The sequence below is a fragment of the Equus caballus genome, chromosome 7 (assembly GCF_041296265.1).
Source record: "Equus caballus isolate H_3958 breed thoroughbred chromosome 7, TB-T2T, whole genome shotgun sequence".
NCBI classification, from domain to species: Eukaryota; Metazoa; Chordata; class Mammalia; order Perissodactyla; family Equidae; genus Equus; species Equus caballus.
Window position 1 is genome coordinate 75,216,098 of NC_091690.1, and position 16,143 is coordinate 75,232,240.

The 16,143-nt window shown below is 37.7% G+C and overlaps 1 protein-coding gene across 1 annotated transcript; it reads left to right on the forward strand.

Moving 5' to 3' along the window:
- Positions 1 to 10,480: 10,480 nt before the first annotated feature.
- OR51F2 (olfactory receptor family 51 subfamily F member 2) lies at positions 10,481 to 11,431 on the forward strand. The gene has a single exon (NM_001391314.1). The coding sequence runs from the start codon at positions 10,481 to 10,483 to the stop codon at positions 11,429 to 11,431; it is 951 nt and encodes a 316-aa protein (NP_001378243.1).
- The last annotated feature ends 4,712 nt before the right edge of the window (positions 11,432 to 16,143 follow it).

Genomic DNA, 16,143 nt, shown 5'->3' on the forward strand with positions numbered 1-16,143 from the left:
ACACACACTTCAGAGGCCAATCACAAGTCCAGGTCATTCGTTACCTATACTTCTGATTGAGTGGCTGTAAATCAAAGGTTCCCAATACCCTCTCATTGGATTAGTTATTTTGCAAGAGCAGGTCAGAAAACTCAGGAAAGAAGTTTACTTTCTAGATTATCAGTTTATTAGAAATGGTACAAATAAAGATATACACAGGATGAGATCCCAAACAAAAGAGCTTTGTCCTCGCGTGTGGAAGCATTCCAGTTCCCCAACCAGGAAGTTATCCACACCTTCTCCTTTTGTGTTTTAATGGATGCTTTACATAGGTATGATGGATTAAATCATTGACTATTGGTGATTGATTCAACCTCCAGCATCTCTCCTTCTCAGAAAATCAGGGAGCAGGACTGAAATTTCCAACCCTCTATTCATGTTTGGTTTCCCTGACAACCAGCCTCCATCCTTAAGTGCTTTCCAAATTCTCCTTATTAACATACACCCAGTGGTGGTAGAAAGGGGCTTGTCTGAATAACAAGACACACATTTCACTTTTCTGGCTCTGAAGCAATTTCAGGAACTGAGGAAGAGATCAAATATTACAAAAATGATGTTCCCATTGCTCTTATCACTCAGGAAATTCCAAGGGTGTTGGAAGTGTTGTCCTTAAACAAATCCAATTACTTTTCCAACAAAAATGGGTTTATTCTAAGCCAGCCTTGATAGTCTAGGGCTTAAAGTTCAGGGCTCTCACTGCTTTGGTGGCCCAGGGTTCATGTCTTAGTCACGGAAACACACCACACGTCTGTCAGTTGCCTAATGTGGTAGCAGCTCACATAGAATAACTAGAAGGAGTTACAACTAGGATGTACAACTACAACTATGCACTGGGGTTTTGGGGAGAAAAAAGAAAAAGAGGAAGATTGGCAACACATATAAGCCCAGGGTCAATCTCCCCCGCCCCAAAAAATAATGGGCTTATTCAGGATCTACAAAGCATTGCAATTCGAGGTCTATAACCATGGCCAGCCACGTGCTAGTCCCCCACTAGGAAGAGAGGAGAAACTTTTATAGAGGGGAAGAGGAAGTTGGAGGGCTATTGTAAACAAAGAGCTCGAGGTGTAGTAGTGTTTCATTAGCTCAGTTGTGACAGTCTGTCATTGGTGAGCTTCTTGCCTGTCAAGAAGAGGAAGTCTCACTTTTTCCTGTTGGGCTCTGCAATCATCAGAGGGCATGAGAGCTCCCCTTTTGGCCGCCCAACTCCAATTTAATGAGGGTTCTGTTTATCAATTTGACAGTAGCTATGAGCCAGGAGCTGTGGACAAAGACCAAATATATGTGAGAAATCACAGCATTCCAACTCCCCCAAAATTCACGTTAAAGTTCTAAGCCCCTAGTACTTCAGAATGTGGCGTCATTTGGAAACAGAGTCATGGCAGATATAATTAGTTAAGATGAGGTCGTACTGAAGTAGAGTGGGTCTCTAGTCTAATTTGACTGGTGTCCATATTAAAGGGGAAATTTGGACACACAGATATGCACACAAGGAGAATGCCATGTGGACATGAAGGCAGATATCACGGTAATGTTTCCACAACCCAAGGTTTCCAGCAAACTGCCAGAAGCTAGGAGAGAAGCAAGGAACAGAAGCTTCTTCACAGCCAACAGAAGGAACTAACTCCGTGATTGCTTAATCTCAGCCTTCTAAGCTCCCGAACTACGGCACAATGAATTTCTGTTGCTTAAGCCACTCATTTTGTGGTACTTTGTTATGGCAGACTTAGCAAACTAATACAACGATAAGCACATTTCTAGTCTTTATTCTAAATGTCCCTCTGTAAAAAATTACCCTTCATGTGAGCTAGTGAGTTTTTAAAAATAGTTACAATGAAATTATTTTTCTAGACAGAGACCCTGCGGAACATATTTGCCTCACGTTCCAAATACCCTAGTGGTGGCTGTGTACATGTTGAACAAATTATAAAGAAAGCAGAAAAGCGCCAACCATAATTAATTGGTTAAACAGAGAAATCAAAGCACTTCAGTAACACTAAAACGCCTTTATGGTGCTAGAAGAATTGGATATCTGTATGAAAAGCAAAATGAACCTCAACTCCTACCTCAATATAAAAAATTTTTATTTGAGATGTAGCATGAACCTAAATTTGAAAGTTAAAATTATAAAGATTCTAAAGGAAAAAATAGGATAATATCGTCCTAAACTTGAGGAAAGCAAAGATTTCTTAGACAGGACACAAAAAGCATTAGTCATAAAGGAAAAAACATTCAACAACTAAACTTATCAAAACAAAATAACAATCTATTACAAAAGATACCATTATAAAAGTGAAAAGGTAAGCCACAGATGGAGAAAATATTCCCAGTGCGTATATCTGAAAAGCAAGGTCCATTAATTAATAGGAAGGCAAACAAGTCATTAAAATTTAAAGCATATAATTTAAAGAGGTGCTTCACAAATGGAGGTAAATGAATGGCTAAAACACATATGAGAAGGTGCTTAACATTATTATTCATTAGAGAAGTGAAAATTCAAACCACATTATGATACCAAGGCAAATTCATTACAATAACTAAAATCGAAAACATTGATTATACTAATTATCAGCCAAAGGGTGGGTCAATTAGAGCACTCATGCACAGAGTACAGCCACATCAGGCATCTTTTTAGCAATTTTCTAATAAAGTTAAGCACCTTTTGGACAAAGCAGGTCCACTATAAGATACATACTCCAAAGAAATGATTTATATTTACAACATAAATGTCAAGGGACGGTTATAGTAGCCATAGACAAAACAGGTAAAATGTGGAAACAACCCAAGTAGACGTCAAACAGAGATTAGTTAAACAAATTTTGCAACACTTATCCAATAAAAAAGTCTTAGCAAAGAAGGAAAAAGAATAAATAACTGGAAAAAAGTATATGAGTGTATATGTATTTATATAAAAATTATGTATATAATAATTGCAAAGTATATATGTATAAGTATATATATATATATACGTATATAGATAAATATTACAGATCTTTAAGACCAAGGATAAAGAGTAGGGCCTGATGCTTTAAAAGAGGGAAAAGATGACCTGCAAAGGAAAGCCAATTAGTTTAGTTTTCGTCTACACAGGCCTAGTAATGACAGGTGAGATTTGTTTAATAGTTTCAACAAGCCAAGTTCTACTCAGAAGGTTTTAAAACTATATAGTTACATATTCTCTACAAACCCAGTGAAACAGGTATCAATCACCTCATTTTACGGGTAGGAGAACCAAAGGCACAGAGAGGTTAAGGTTTTAAGTGTAGACATATAGAACCAGAATTTGTTCTCTTATTCACTGTATTAAACTAAACCCTAAACTGTTCAGAGAAGGTTATTTAAAGCCTAACAATTCTATATATCTATCAATAAATTTTAAGAAAATAAAAGAGATTTTAGACAGGTCGAAACACAGAATATTTATTTGTGCCACATATCTATTCTTTTTCTGAATAAAACAGGATTATGTGCCTGAGCAAAATGACGCAAATATTCAATAAAGTTCAGCAATTACTAACCAAGTGTGAATGGACATTCCTCAGGGGCACCAGGTAAAGTAATTTCAGGAAAACAATCATTCAACATGCCCCGAAAATGCAAAATGTATCAAAGCCTTGCACAAAATTTGTCCTCAGAGCAGAAATGGTGTCAGAAACTCAGAATTTAGGCCCCAGCTCAGACCTAATGAATCAGAATTTTCACTTTTACAAGACCTTGAGGATATTTGTATACTCAAACTTTGCAAACATTTAATTACCATTATGAATAAATAGCAATAAATCATTAGTGAGATGATGAAGAAAGCTTGTCTTTGTCCAGCTAGCATGCAAAATGAAAGAAAATTTGAACTCCAGAGAAAATAGGAAGTTGTCCCAGAAAATCATGGTCCAGTACACATTAAACAGAAATTTGACATAAATATGGGCAACTGAATCAGTGTAAATAGAAACAATTAATGTTATTTTAAGGAATGAATGCCTCCTTTTATAGAGATATGTGTTTAGTGATATAGAATATGTGATTCCTTTTTCTCGTCACACCATGTGTTCAAGATTCTGTGTCGAGTAATTTTTATTTAATCATATTTCCATCAAACTTTATTTGCTTTAAAGTTCAAACAATGGAAACATGAATATGTAATATTTAATCATAGCTACAAGGTAATGTGTACATTTATATATGTTATTCAGGGAAATATTATGCTCTAGGTGACTATTGTTGAGGATGGAGAAAGAAGAGAAGGGAAGTATAAGGTCATTTCTTGCCTGCACCCTATTTAGCAGTGAATAGCATGTAAAATTAATTGAGAAAAAAAGAATGTTTATATTTATTGAAAAATATTACAAAAGTAATAAAATAATTGAAAGGGAGATGGTAAAAATACCTCTTAGACCTGCTTTATTCTAGTGTAGTGAGTCTCCTGGGAATTTCTAGTCCTCCCACCTTGGATCACACTGCTCATCTGATTATATTGTCTCCAAGCCCTAAGGGTCTCTTGGCAGCAGGGCTGGGTTACATGCTGGGCTCCTTATAGAAGGCAAGGTCCGAGAGCCACCTACATATACACTTGGCTGGACAGAGAGTGGAAAGAGCAGCTCTCCCTCTGTAGGGAGCCAGGTAAGAGGCTAGGACCAGAAAGAGCAGACCAAGAACAGGGACTGTTGAGAGCCAACCTGGAGGGCAAAGGATAGAGCCTGGGAAGGATAAGGGATGGGGAGGCAGGTACTTAGAGGCAAAAGACTGCAAATCAGAGGAGAAAGAGTAGAGATATTGGGAAGAGGGGTTCAGAGTGACAGGCTGAAGTTGAAGGTTGTGGGAATTGTGAGACAGCATGAAGAAGTTTGCAAAGAAACACTTCTTTCCAGAAGAAAATAGTAAAATCAGCCATGTCAAGGAAATGGAGTGAATTTTTGTAATTCTGTGTGGCTCAAATTTGACATTGATTGTATATTTTATTGTTGCTTCACTCAGCCTTTAAATTTGACAGATTTCTCTATCCCTATTTGCTAGAAATTCATATCTTTGAGTACCTTCACTTGGCATCAGATCAACCTTTTTATAGGATCCTTGGTAGTCTGAGTTTTCCAATAGCTCTCAATAGAAATCATTTGTCTTTAGAAAGAAGTGCTTCAACAAACACATCTTGGCACTTGACCATTACAGAAACTGCAGAAAGAGATAGACCAGAGATAGTTTTAAAGTCCAAGGTTTAAAGATGAGGAATCTGAGATAGGAATGATTTATCAAGGTCCCACCTCCTGCCAATGCTGGAGCAGGGACTTCTACTTTCATCTTTTTTTTTTTTTTCTCCTGGGCCAGAGGAATACATTGCAATGTCCACCATTTCCTTCATGACCAAAACCTCCGGACAGAGAAATCTATTTCGTGTTATTGCTCCTCTTCCCAACTCCCTCACCGTCTATCACACTACAGACCATCACCAAACAAGCAAGAGGCAGGTAATCTAGCTTAAGGCAGATGCAGCAGCATTCTTTGGTCTTGGCCTTCTCATACATATACACAGTGCTGCCCTTTGTAGTTTACATATGTCTTTTGCAATCAGTTGTAGTTAAGTTTGATGCAGTGTTCTGTATCAATATTTTACTTAATGGCTTTAATTTCATCTTATTTAAGAAAGGACTCCCTAAAAAAGTCACAAATGCATTTCACTTATTTATTCTAATATTAGTATAGCTTTCTTTGCCTTGAAATTCTTAATCCAAATACAGAGATGTGTAAAATAGGGATCTCTTTATATTTTTACAAATCGTCAGTCAATTGAGCAAACATCATTTATCACATATCAGTTCTTTTTCTAGCGATATAAGATGCCATTGCCATCATATTCTTTATCCTCATTTATACATTTTTTTGGAAATAGTATTCTTTTCTAGGGGTGTATATATATATATTTTTTTAAGGACTTTATTTTTTCCTTTTTCTCCCCAAAGCCCCCCGGTACATAGTTGTGTATTCTTCGTTGTGAGTTCCTCTAGTTGTGGCATGTGGGACGCTGCCTCAGCGTGGTCTGAAGAGCAGTGCCATGTCCGCGCCCAGGATTCGAACCGACGAAACACTGGGCCGCCTGCAGCGGAGCGCACGAACTTAACCACTCGCCCACGGGGCCAGCCCGCTAGGGGTGTATATTTTTAAGTGTTTACCTATTATATTTTATTAACTACAATAGCTTTATATTACATTTTGACATTTGACTTTGACAAATCACTTTGTCATTTTCAATATTATAGGAAATAAATTTGCACATTTATAGCACCTAATACATTTTGGGGTCCATCTGTCACTATCCATTAAAAACTCGTGTGTGTTATTGATTGATAAGCTTTGAATTTAGGAGCATTAATGGGAGAATTCACATCTTTTCACTATTGAGTATTCATTCCTATCTTCAGGAAAGGATTAAAGGACTTTGTCTATGTTCTTCGGTAAATTTTTACAGACCATCCCTAACCTGCCAAACACAATATTAATACATTGTATAGTTTTGTGCCTACTGTAAAAAACACTTATTTTTATAAAATTTCTTCAGTGGTTATTTTTTGTGAACAGGAAAAGCCATTAATTTGTAATATTGGTCTTTTATTTGGTCACTTTGGTAGACTCTGTTAATAGAGTTTCCTGTCCCTTCTTTCAGATTTTTCAGTTAAAAAATCAACTAAATCCTAAATGAAGACCTTTTTATTTCTTTTCAAAGGTAACAGTATCTGCTTTTATTTCCATGTCTTTTTTCATTTTCTAAGACTGTTCTGTGAAATGTTGAATGGCAGTTGTGTTAGCAGATGTCCTTATTTCATCAACAATTTCAATAGAAATGCTTTTAATAGGTCACCAGTGAATATCTTTGCTCCAGGTTTCTGAAAGATACCTTTCATTTGGAAATTTATTTTCTTTCTATATTTTAAGAATTTTAGGATGAATTGCCATTGAATTTTGTGATTCTTTTCCTCATTGCTTGAAAAAATCATGTTTTGCCTCCTTTAAACTGTTAGTATATTCATACTGTTGATAGATTTCTTATTCTGAATAATTTTTTCATTTGTAAGACACAGTCTACTGTGTCAAAATACAATATTCTTTAAGAGAGCAATTGCATCTGGTTTGCTAAAAATTATTTATAATGTTTGTATATCTCATCATAAATAGATGAATAGCTTTTCATCTTTTGTTTTTCCTCTGGTTACAAAACCCATGCTCATTTGCTTGAGAGACACGTACTCTCTGAAATTTTTTTCCAGTTTTACTTGTTTAATTGACATCCATCACTGTAGAAGTTTTAGGTGTACCTTCTGTCTTTTTATATGCTCTAGAACAGGACTGCTCAACCTCAGCCCTCCTGACATTTTGGGCTGGATAATTCTTTGTTGTCTTTTGCAGTTTTGGACTTATGCCTTTTGGCACCCACCCGCTAGATGCCAATAGCACTCCCTCCCCAATTGTGACACTGCAACTGCCTCCAGGCATTGCCAAATGTCCCTGGGGGGCAAAATTCCCTCCCATCTGCTCTACTCAAATTTGAAACATGTGAAAATACTCTACTTTTTTTTCGCTTTAAGTTTGGTCATTGGTGGAGTTTTTCCTGTCACTGCCATTTCTTCTCTGCTGGATTTGATTTGTTGGGCTAGTATGGTGACTGATATTATCCTACAAAATTATCCATTTTATATCTGTTGCCTAATACAGTGTTATACATACTATTCCATTCTAAAGTTTTATTTCTTTACCTATATTCTTGTTTTCTTTCTTATTTCTCGTGCAATTAATCATGCTTTTTCTAAAATTTTCTTGGCCACTTTTGAAAAAAGTTCACATATTTTCTTTTTAAATAATTAGGTTTGGGTTTATTGTTAACTCATTCATTTCTGCTTTTTGTCTGTGTTAATTGCTTTTTTTGACATTTATTCAAATATTTTCGTAGCATCTTATATTGAAAACATAATAATATTCCACCTCCTTGTTTTCTAATAAATCTATGTTCTTCAGCCTGTACATTGCACGCCAATGTCTTGCCCCACAGGTTTTGGTGTGTGTGTTTCTCAATTTATTCACTTCAAAAGATTCTTTTTCTCATTTATATTTTTATGACATAGAGAAGATGCTTAATAAATGGATGTGGCTATTGCTTTGGACCATTGTTATTTGATATCTATAGTAAAGTATTATTATCTGTAGGTTAATTTAATAGTCCAGATTGTACACTATGAAGATCTGAAAGAGATTATTATATTGTTTAAATAAAGAAGAGGTGGAAGAAAAAAGAGAGATAATAGAGGCTGAAGAGCAAACACTTGGTAATTGAGAGTGGTGATTATTCGAAAGATAAAAGATTACGGGAAAACTCCCAGAGTTCTGATTTAGATAATTGGTTAATTTTTTGTGAAAATTATAAGCTTTATACAGAATATTTAGGTGTAAGAACAATTATAGGGAAAAATGATCAGCTTTGTTTTGAACATATAAAATTTGATATACTGATTAGAAATCCAAATGGCAATGTCCAGCAGGAAGTTCTATCTTCAGGAACCTGGAAACCAGAACTGGCTTTCAGATATTCATTTGAAATTTCTGTTTAAATAGGTGAAAGATGAAGCTGTAAAAATGGACACAATAATTTTTTTAATGACTTGAGAATGGGCAAAGCGTGGATCTGTGAAGGATACCATAGCTAAGGTTCTTGGCGCAAAAAAAAGTCAGGAAAAAAATTTGCTCAGTGGTGGGAGGAAAATATTAGAGCCTAATGGCATCCAATACATGGGGAGAGAAAATTTCCAGGAAGAAAGTATCATCAGCATAATATGTAAGTGGTGTATAAATAAGATGTTACTAAATGAGTGAACTGAATTTGACAGTTCCATTTTGGTGTTGTTTTCCATGGTAGGTGTATCCTTGACATATGATATTCTGGACCCTTTGTACACAGAGACTATTAATGATGAGATAGATTCCTTTTCTGAGAAGCCTAAAGAGCTTCATATCTGCAGAATTTATATGGAATTCACATCTGAAACTTAGGACTGTACTCCGAAGATGCCACATTGACCATAATACATCTCTGAAAGCACACATCTGAAAAATGTTTGTCAGGATGTTCATCAGGCTTGTTTAGAGATTCATTCTATGCATTCCTCAGCCTTATTGAATGAAGATATTGGGGTCATATACACACGTTTCACCTCTAGCTCTTTTACTGCCTCATTCCATAATTTGGGGTAAATTACTTAATCACTTTAAACATGTTTCCACATGAATATATTAGGAATAACAATTTTTTATACTTGATTGGAGAGTCATGGTTATTGGATAACATTATGAGTATGAAGATCATTGCACCTGGCACACGGTATGCGTTCACGAAATGTTGACTGGTATAGTTCCTTGTGTTTTACCAGTAGCCTGTGTGACTATTTATCAAAATGTAATTCTTACTGCTCTGTGTTACAATAACGGCAAGATTTGCCTTTCTGTCTGCCTTCTCTCTCCCTTCCTTCCCTCCTTCCCTCCTTCCTTCCTTCCATCCTTCCTTCTGTTCTTCCTTCCCTCCTTTCTCCCTTCCTTCCTTTCTCTGTTCTTCCTTCCTTCCTTCTTTCTCTCCTTCCTTCCTTCCTTCCTCACTCCCTCCTTCCATTTCTCCCTCCCTCCCTCTTCTCTCTCTCTCAATTTCTCTCTTTATTTGTTTTCTCCATCTTTGTTATATAATATATGGTTTCTCTCAACAATTAGACAGTCCTTTATAAAGACAAGCTTGGGTTATCATTTAGTTGCTGAGGCTTAGTTTTCTCATATGCAAAATGCATAGAAACCTACGTACCTCCTAGCATTGGTGTATGGAAACAATTACATAATGTATATAAATGCCAATAACACAGGCAACTCTCAACAAATGGGAGCTATACTTTGTTTTGTAGGGTTGTTCTTTGGACAACCTTGTCATCATCTATCAAACAAGACACGTGTGTCTTGAGGATGTCTTTGGTATCATACTAGATATATCCTAGGAAAATCCAATGATATCTATACTTCAAATGTGACTTGATTTTTCAAGGGTTTATTCTGGATCCATAATTTATTTCCAAAATTACTGGAGATCAGATTTCTCATCATATTGTTTAGGTAGAATACTGGAGACCCTATAGTCAAAGATGATTTAATTGTGATGTTTGTCGTCACCAAAGATATTAGAGATGCAAGCAAATTTGATGTGGAATTAATCAGGGAATACTCTCTTCTCAAGAAATGAGAAATATTCAGAGGCAGGGAAAAGAAGCTTGCAGCTCTAGAAAGTTTAGAAAATACTAAAGTTCTTAGAGATTCAGCAATAGCAATTCAGTGAATCTCAGGGTGCCAGAAAGATATTCTCAGTGATAAGCTGTATATTCAGTATCTGGCATGTGTAATTATTCGAATATCCTTTTCTTCTCAGTCCCTCATTATGTTGGTCCTCAGTAACACCAATGCTCAGCCTCTGACCTTCTTCTTGACGGGGATCCCAGGCCTGAGAGCAGCCTTAGTCTGGATCTCTATCCCTTTTTGTCTCTTGTATATTATCGCCCTCTCTGGGAACAGCATGATCCTGTTTGTGATTCTCCGTGAGCAGAGCCTCCATGAGCCCATGTATTATTTCCTTTCTATTCTTTCAACCACAGACCTGACTTTGTCCCTGTGTACACTTTCCACTACCCTTGGGGTCTTCTGGTTTGAAGCCCGAGCGATCACCTTAAATGCCTGCATTGCCCAAATGTTCTTTCTCCATGGGTTTATGTTCATGGAGTCTGGGGTTCTTCTGGCCATGGCCTTCGATCGTTTTGTGGCTATCTGTGACCCACTGAGATGCTCCACTATCCTCACCAATACCAGGATTGCCCAGATTGGCGGGGGGATGTTGATAAGGAATTTTGCTGACATGTTACCAGTTGTACTCTTAGTCAAGAGGCTATCTTTCTGTAGTTCTACAGTCCTTTCACTTTCTTACTGCTACCATGTTGACCTAATTCAACTCTCATGCACAGACAACAGAATCAACAGCATCCTTGGTCTGATTGCACTCTTCTCCACGACAGGGTTTGACTGCCCTTGCATCTTGCTCTCCTATGTCCTGATCATCCGCTCTGCGCTCAGCATTGCTTCTTCAGAGGGGCAGCAGAAGGCCTTCAACACTTGCATATCTCACATCAGTGCTGTTGCCATCTTCTACATCCCTCTCATCAGCTTGTCTCTTGTCCATCGCTACGGCCATTCAGCACCTCCATTTGTCCACACCATCATGGCCAACGTCTTCCTGCTCATCCCTCCTGTACTCAACCCTATCATCTACAGTGTGAAGACTAAGCAAATTCGAAAGGCTATTGTCAAAGTCTTAATTCAGAAGTGGCTCCAAATGTAATCATTCTTATTTCAGAGTAGTGGTAAAGCCACTTTCTAATGAACGCTTGGGTAGAATGTGGTAATTGTCCCCAAAGTGCCTGTATATGTCTCCAACAGTCCAACTTGTGCAACTCATAAGTTTTATATTTGCTTAGTTAGTTTCCTTGTCAGGAAGTCCTTATTAACACCACCTGAATTATGATGTTGTTTTCAAGATAAAGTGAGATAATATATGCAAACAGCTATTTACATTTGCAAGTAGTGCAAGACCTGAACAAGATATTCAGTCAGACACTTCATACAATTCCAGAAGTCCAAATTTAATGTAAGAAATTTTGTTAATAAGCCAGTTCTTTTCTGAATGATATTCAAAAAGTACTGTGATTAGTTGATTTTTTTTTCCTTAAAGTCTCAATTCTCTGCATATTTCCAAAACAGTCATAACATAAAGTGAATCCTAAAATACACATCAATGTCATTCATTATTGGATCATATATAGATAGAGTTATTTTCCTGTTTATTATGTGTAAGGTCATATCCGATGAAAACACAAAACGCCGTATCAAGTGTTCAGGAGCAGTTACTGTTGCTGTTAGCTGAATATTAAAAGATGGTAATAACATTACTAACAATCTAGAAAAGAGGGTCACGCAGTTTTCCCAATATTATCCCCAAGATTAGCTTTGGTAAAAGGGAACTCATACTTTTGGCTCATACTTAATCTTTGTCTCTGCTGTTATGACTTCATCTATGGGTGCACTGGATCAGCAGTGTGGAGTCAAGGCTGGCTGACATTTACGTGTAGCTTCTTTCTACCTAGTTGTTGAGTTCCTCCTCTGAGGTGAATACTGTTTGGCAGGTTTTAGCATGAGGTGCAAAGATTTTCACCCTTTGTGCCTGCTTCAAATGTATTTCACATACATTTTCCGCAGACTTCCTTATGTCTCTTCTTCCAAGCCTGTCTGTTCTGTCCCCTGACCAACTATGCAAGCCTTGCAGCAAAGTACAGAAGTTCATGCATATCCATGTGCCTCATACAACCTCTCCTTCACAAAGTTAACAACCAAGGGCACTGCTCATTATGAGAATTTTCCTTCATCACTCTTTTTCATGGCCACATGTGTGGAGTTGTTGTGCCACTGAATTATATTTTTGATTAGCACTGACTTGTTCACCAGCCCATCCATGAACAAAGCCTGAATATTTTCTTCCTCTTCCAGAAACTTATCAGGAACCTCCAGTGAGACCACGGATATGAATTAATTGGGAGGTATCTATATAACAGTGATAAGAGTCATGGGAATCTGGGACAACTATTCACACAGGTTATTTGTGCTCCTTTTGATTTTGAATTTTGTCCTTACTACTATAATTGCTCAAAGTTCATGGATGTAATAACAATATGAGAATTATTCTAGCTACTACGTGTGATATTACCAACCATATACTTAGGTGTCTGGGGAATAGCTACATGTAGATCTGAAAATTATTGGGTTCGCTATGGAATAAACTTTGTCCAGAATTCCATTAATCATCTTGTCTCAATAATCTCATACTTTAACCATCCCCAAAATAGCATAATGGTGTGTTTCTTTGCCTATTTTCAGTGACAGATTGTATGCTATATCCAATAGTCCTCAAAGAGCCTGGGTCTTCTCTTTTCCCCAATGAATAGGTACATTTGCAAATGGACAGGTCTACTTTGGGAAAGATCTGGATAATTTTTATTGCATACTTACAGTGGCATTGCAGGTTATTCCATCAAGGGAATCAAGACATGTTCAATTAGTGGACTCTGAATATGGGAAGTGATTTAAATCTTTAAATAGACTGAGTGACCCTAAATTCCCTTTAGGGGTTTCATGTCAGTCTGATGCTCAGAAGTTCTCTATTTAAAATGTATTTCAAGTAACACCCTAGTCTCTGTACCCTTCACTTTTCCCAAGAACACCGTTGCCAATTGCATCAGATCACTCTGAGTCCTGTCACCCTGATTGCCATTCTAGCCTTACTACTTTCTACAGAAATTACATTTATCTTACTTCTGATTGTTAAGTACTGCCATGTGGTCTCAGGATCCCTTCATCCTCACTGTTAGTAGGGAGTCCAGTTCCATAGAAGCAGCTTTCTTTGCCAAGTCCAGCTTACAGAACACAGCAACTACTGAACTATTTCATAGATATCAGCTATCCTCTTACGAGTGCATTCTTTATAGCCTCAGTGAAGGAGTGTCTTCTCTTTACTTCCAGAAAAAGTAATCCTGTGATAAATTCTCTGATCCTACATGATAAATTTACTCTAACATGCCAACCTCTTTGAGATTTCTATAGTTTATATTATGCCAAGCAAATCTAGCATCTCCTCCTAATTTGCTATAGGTAATCATCATGTTCAAGCTTCAAGCAACCATCTCAGCAGTGCATTACCATAGTTTCCAGGTATTCTTGATATGATGGCAAACTACCAATCATGGATGAGTGTCCTTATGTCAGTAAATTCTTCTCTATGTCAGTTTATGTTTCTACTACCAGCCACTTCCTCTGCTGTCAAGATCTAACACTTCCAAGATCTACTCATATAAGTGTTTATTTGATTCTAGTTACTCCAATTAAACTCTGCAATGACTTCAGTGGAGAAGCTGTTTTCTCCCAAAGTGTTAATAACATTTCCTTGCTTGGGCTTTGCTGAGATCTGACTGCTCATTGGCTTGGATACAATGAGAAGAGATGGGGCAGATCTTGCATAGGAAAAGCATCATCTTGTAAGGCCTTGTCCTCAGGTTTGGATTTTGTAAGGTCTCCAGACAAGATAAAATAAATAGCTTTTGTAAAATGAGAAGAGAGTTCCTTTGGTTGGCATGGGATATTCAAATGTTTCAAGATTTTTAGTCTCATTTACTCAAATGTCAACATTCCAGGAGTGATTTTTGTGGTAAATCCCTGTTTTTTTTTTATTCCTAATATTTTTCAGTGTTCTGACTTTATAAACGAAAATTTGTCAAAACTAAGATTTGGTTGGTCTTGCAGCTCTGTTACTCGTTCAAGTAAATTATCTTCTGGATCATTAGAACTCTATGATCTTTGGCTGAAGAAATAAAGCTTTCCTTAAATGTTCCTGTGGGAGCCCTCTGACTTTCACTGCATGCCCTGAGTTGTCAGTTGGCTGCCCTAATCTTATCATTTTCTATTTGAAGTTTCCAATGCAGATACCAACAGTTAGCCCACCCATAATCTTGATAGCTAATGTTTTTAGTTATAAATGGGAGACTAGACTCAGGAACCACAGTCACCATGTAACCTAACATCTCACTTTTCACCTGAATCTCATCCTACCAACAACAAGTAAGAGTCTTAGTAACTGTGATGCCATCGCATTTCAGGAATCCTGGTCAGCCCACTGACCACTTGCAATAGGGTCTTAGTTGTCAACTGACCATATTATTGATAATGTGATTCCAGGGAACATGATTGAGGGATAGCTAAAGTTGAAGATGGAAGGACAGTAAGATGATACAAAATTTCTTATTGATTTGGATACTGTGTTATTTAGGATCCAAATAGGAGACAGAATCAACACAATGATTTGAAATGGAAAAATTTAATATAAAGACTTATAGTAACAGGGAGATAGACTAGTGGGTAAATTGGCTAGTTAGGGTTATAAGAGAATTATAAAGGACCTATATACTCTACTATACCCACTACTCCTAGATCAGAAATGGAGTACCCGAGGAAGAGCCCACCTCTCCTTCCTCTAAGCCCATGAAGTTACTAAGGTGCTTACTGATAAGCCTTGTCAGAAATTTGCCCCAAGGAAGGGCTTCCACAGGAAAGAGCCAACTCTCTGAACTCTAGGTGGAAGGGAAGCATATGACTGCTGGTCACTGATGGAACAGGAATATGGAAAGGTGGCCCTTTGCAGAATTATAATACATTTCCATGTGAGGCTCAGGCTGGGGTAGCTCTAGGCTGCCCTTTGGGGATGAAGGTTGGGTGGCCAGCTTGCTAGACAGCTAGCCCCGTGTTGCCCCGATGTACATACATATGGACACTAAGGTGAAGATGTAGGAGAAACTGCGTCAGTTGGAGTTCTGGGCCCCTGGTTATGTCACTGTTGTCCCAGTGGAGAGCTGGAAAATAAGCTCAGTGTCTGATTGCTGAAGGAAGCTGTGCACTTCTGGAACTGAGCACTGAAGAAATCACACAGTGCCAAGCAATGGAGAAACAGCATGTTCTGTGAGAATCTGGCCAGCGAACCATGCAGAAACCAGGAAGAGAAATCCATCCGTTAAATATGTCTCATGATGGTCCATCCAGGAAAATAAAAATAAACATTTCTTCATTGGATCCTATTTCCCATTGGTCAAAATTGACCCTATGAGTTGTTAATTCCCCCATGGTTCTGGGTTGCACTTGCATGAGCGTTATCAGGTGAGTACCTGTGAATGTCTCATGTCTCAGTGGCAGCCCTGGGGCAAGAAGCAAGAGGTTCATGTTGCAGGCCTAAGGCAAGGCGTTATGATGTTCTTCCTGTGTGAAACCCACCAATGACTGATGGGGCTGGTTGCTGCAACAACGGCTAGACAATGAGGCCGAAAGATTTGACGTGGTCTACTTGATCCGTGAGGTAAACTCAAACCCTGATGTTCTAACCTGGAGAGCTTGGGGATTGACAGAAGATTCGGTTGCTTCGGAGCAAGTCGTCTCTTCTGTTGAACTAAAAAGCCATCT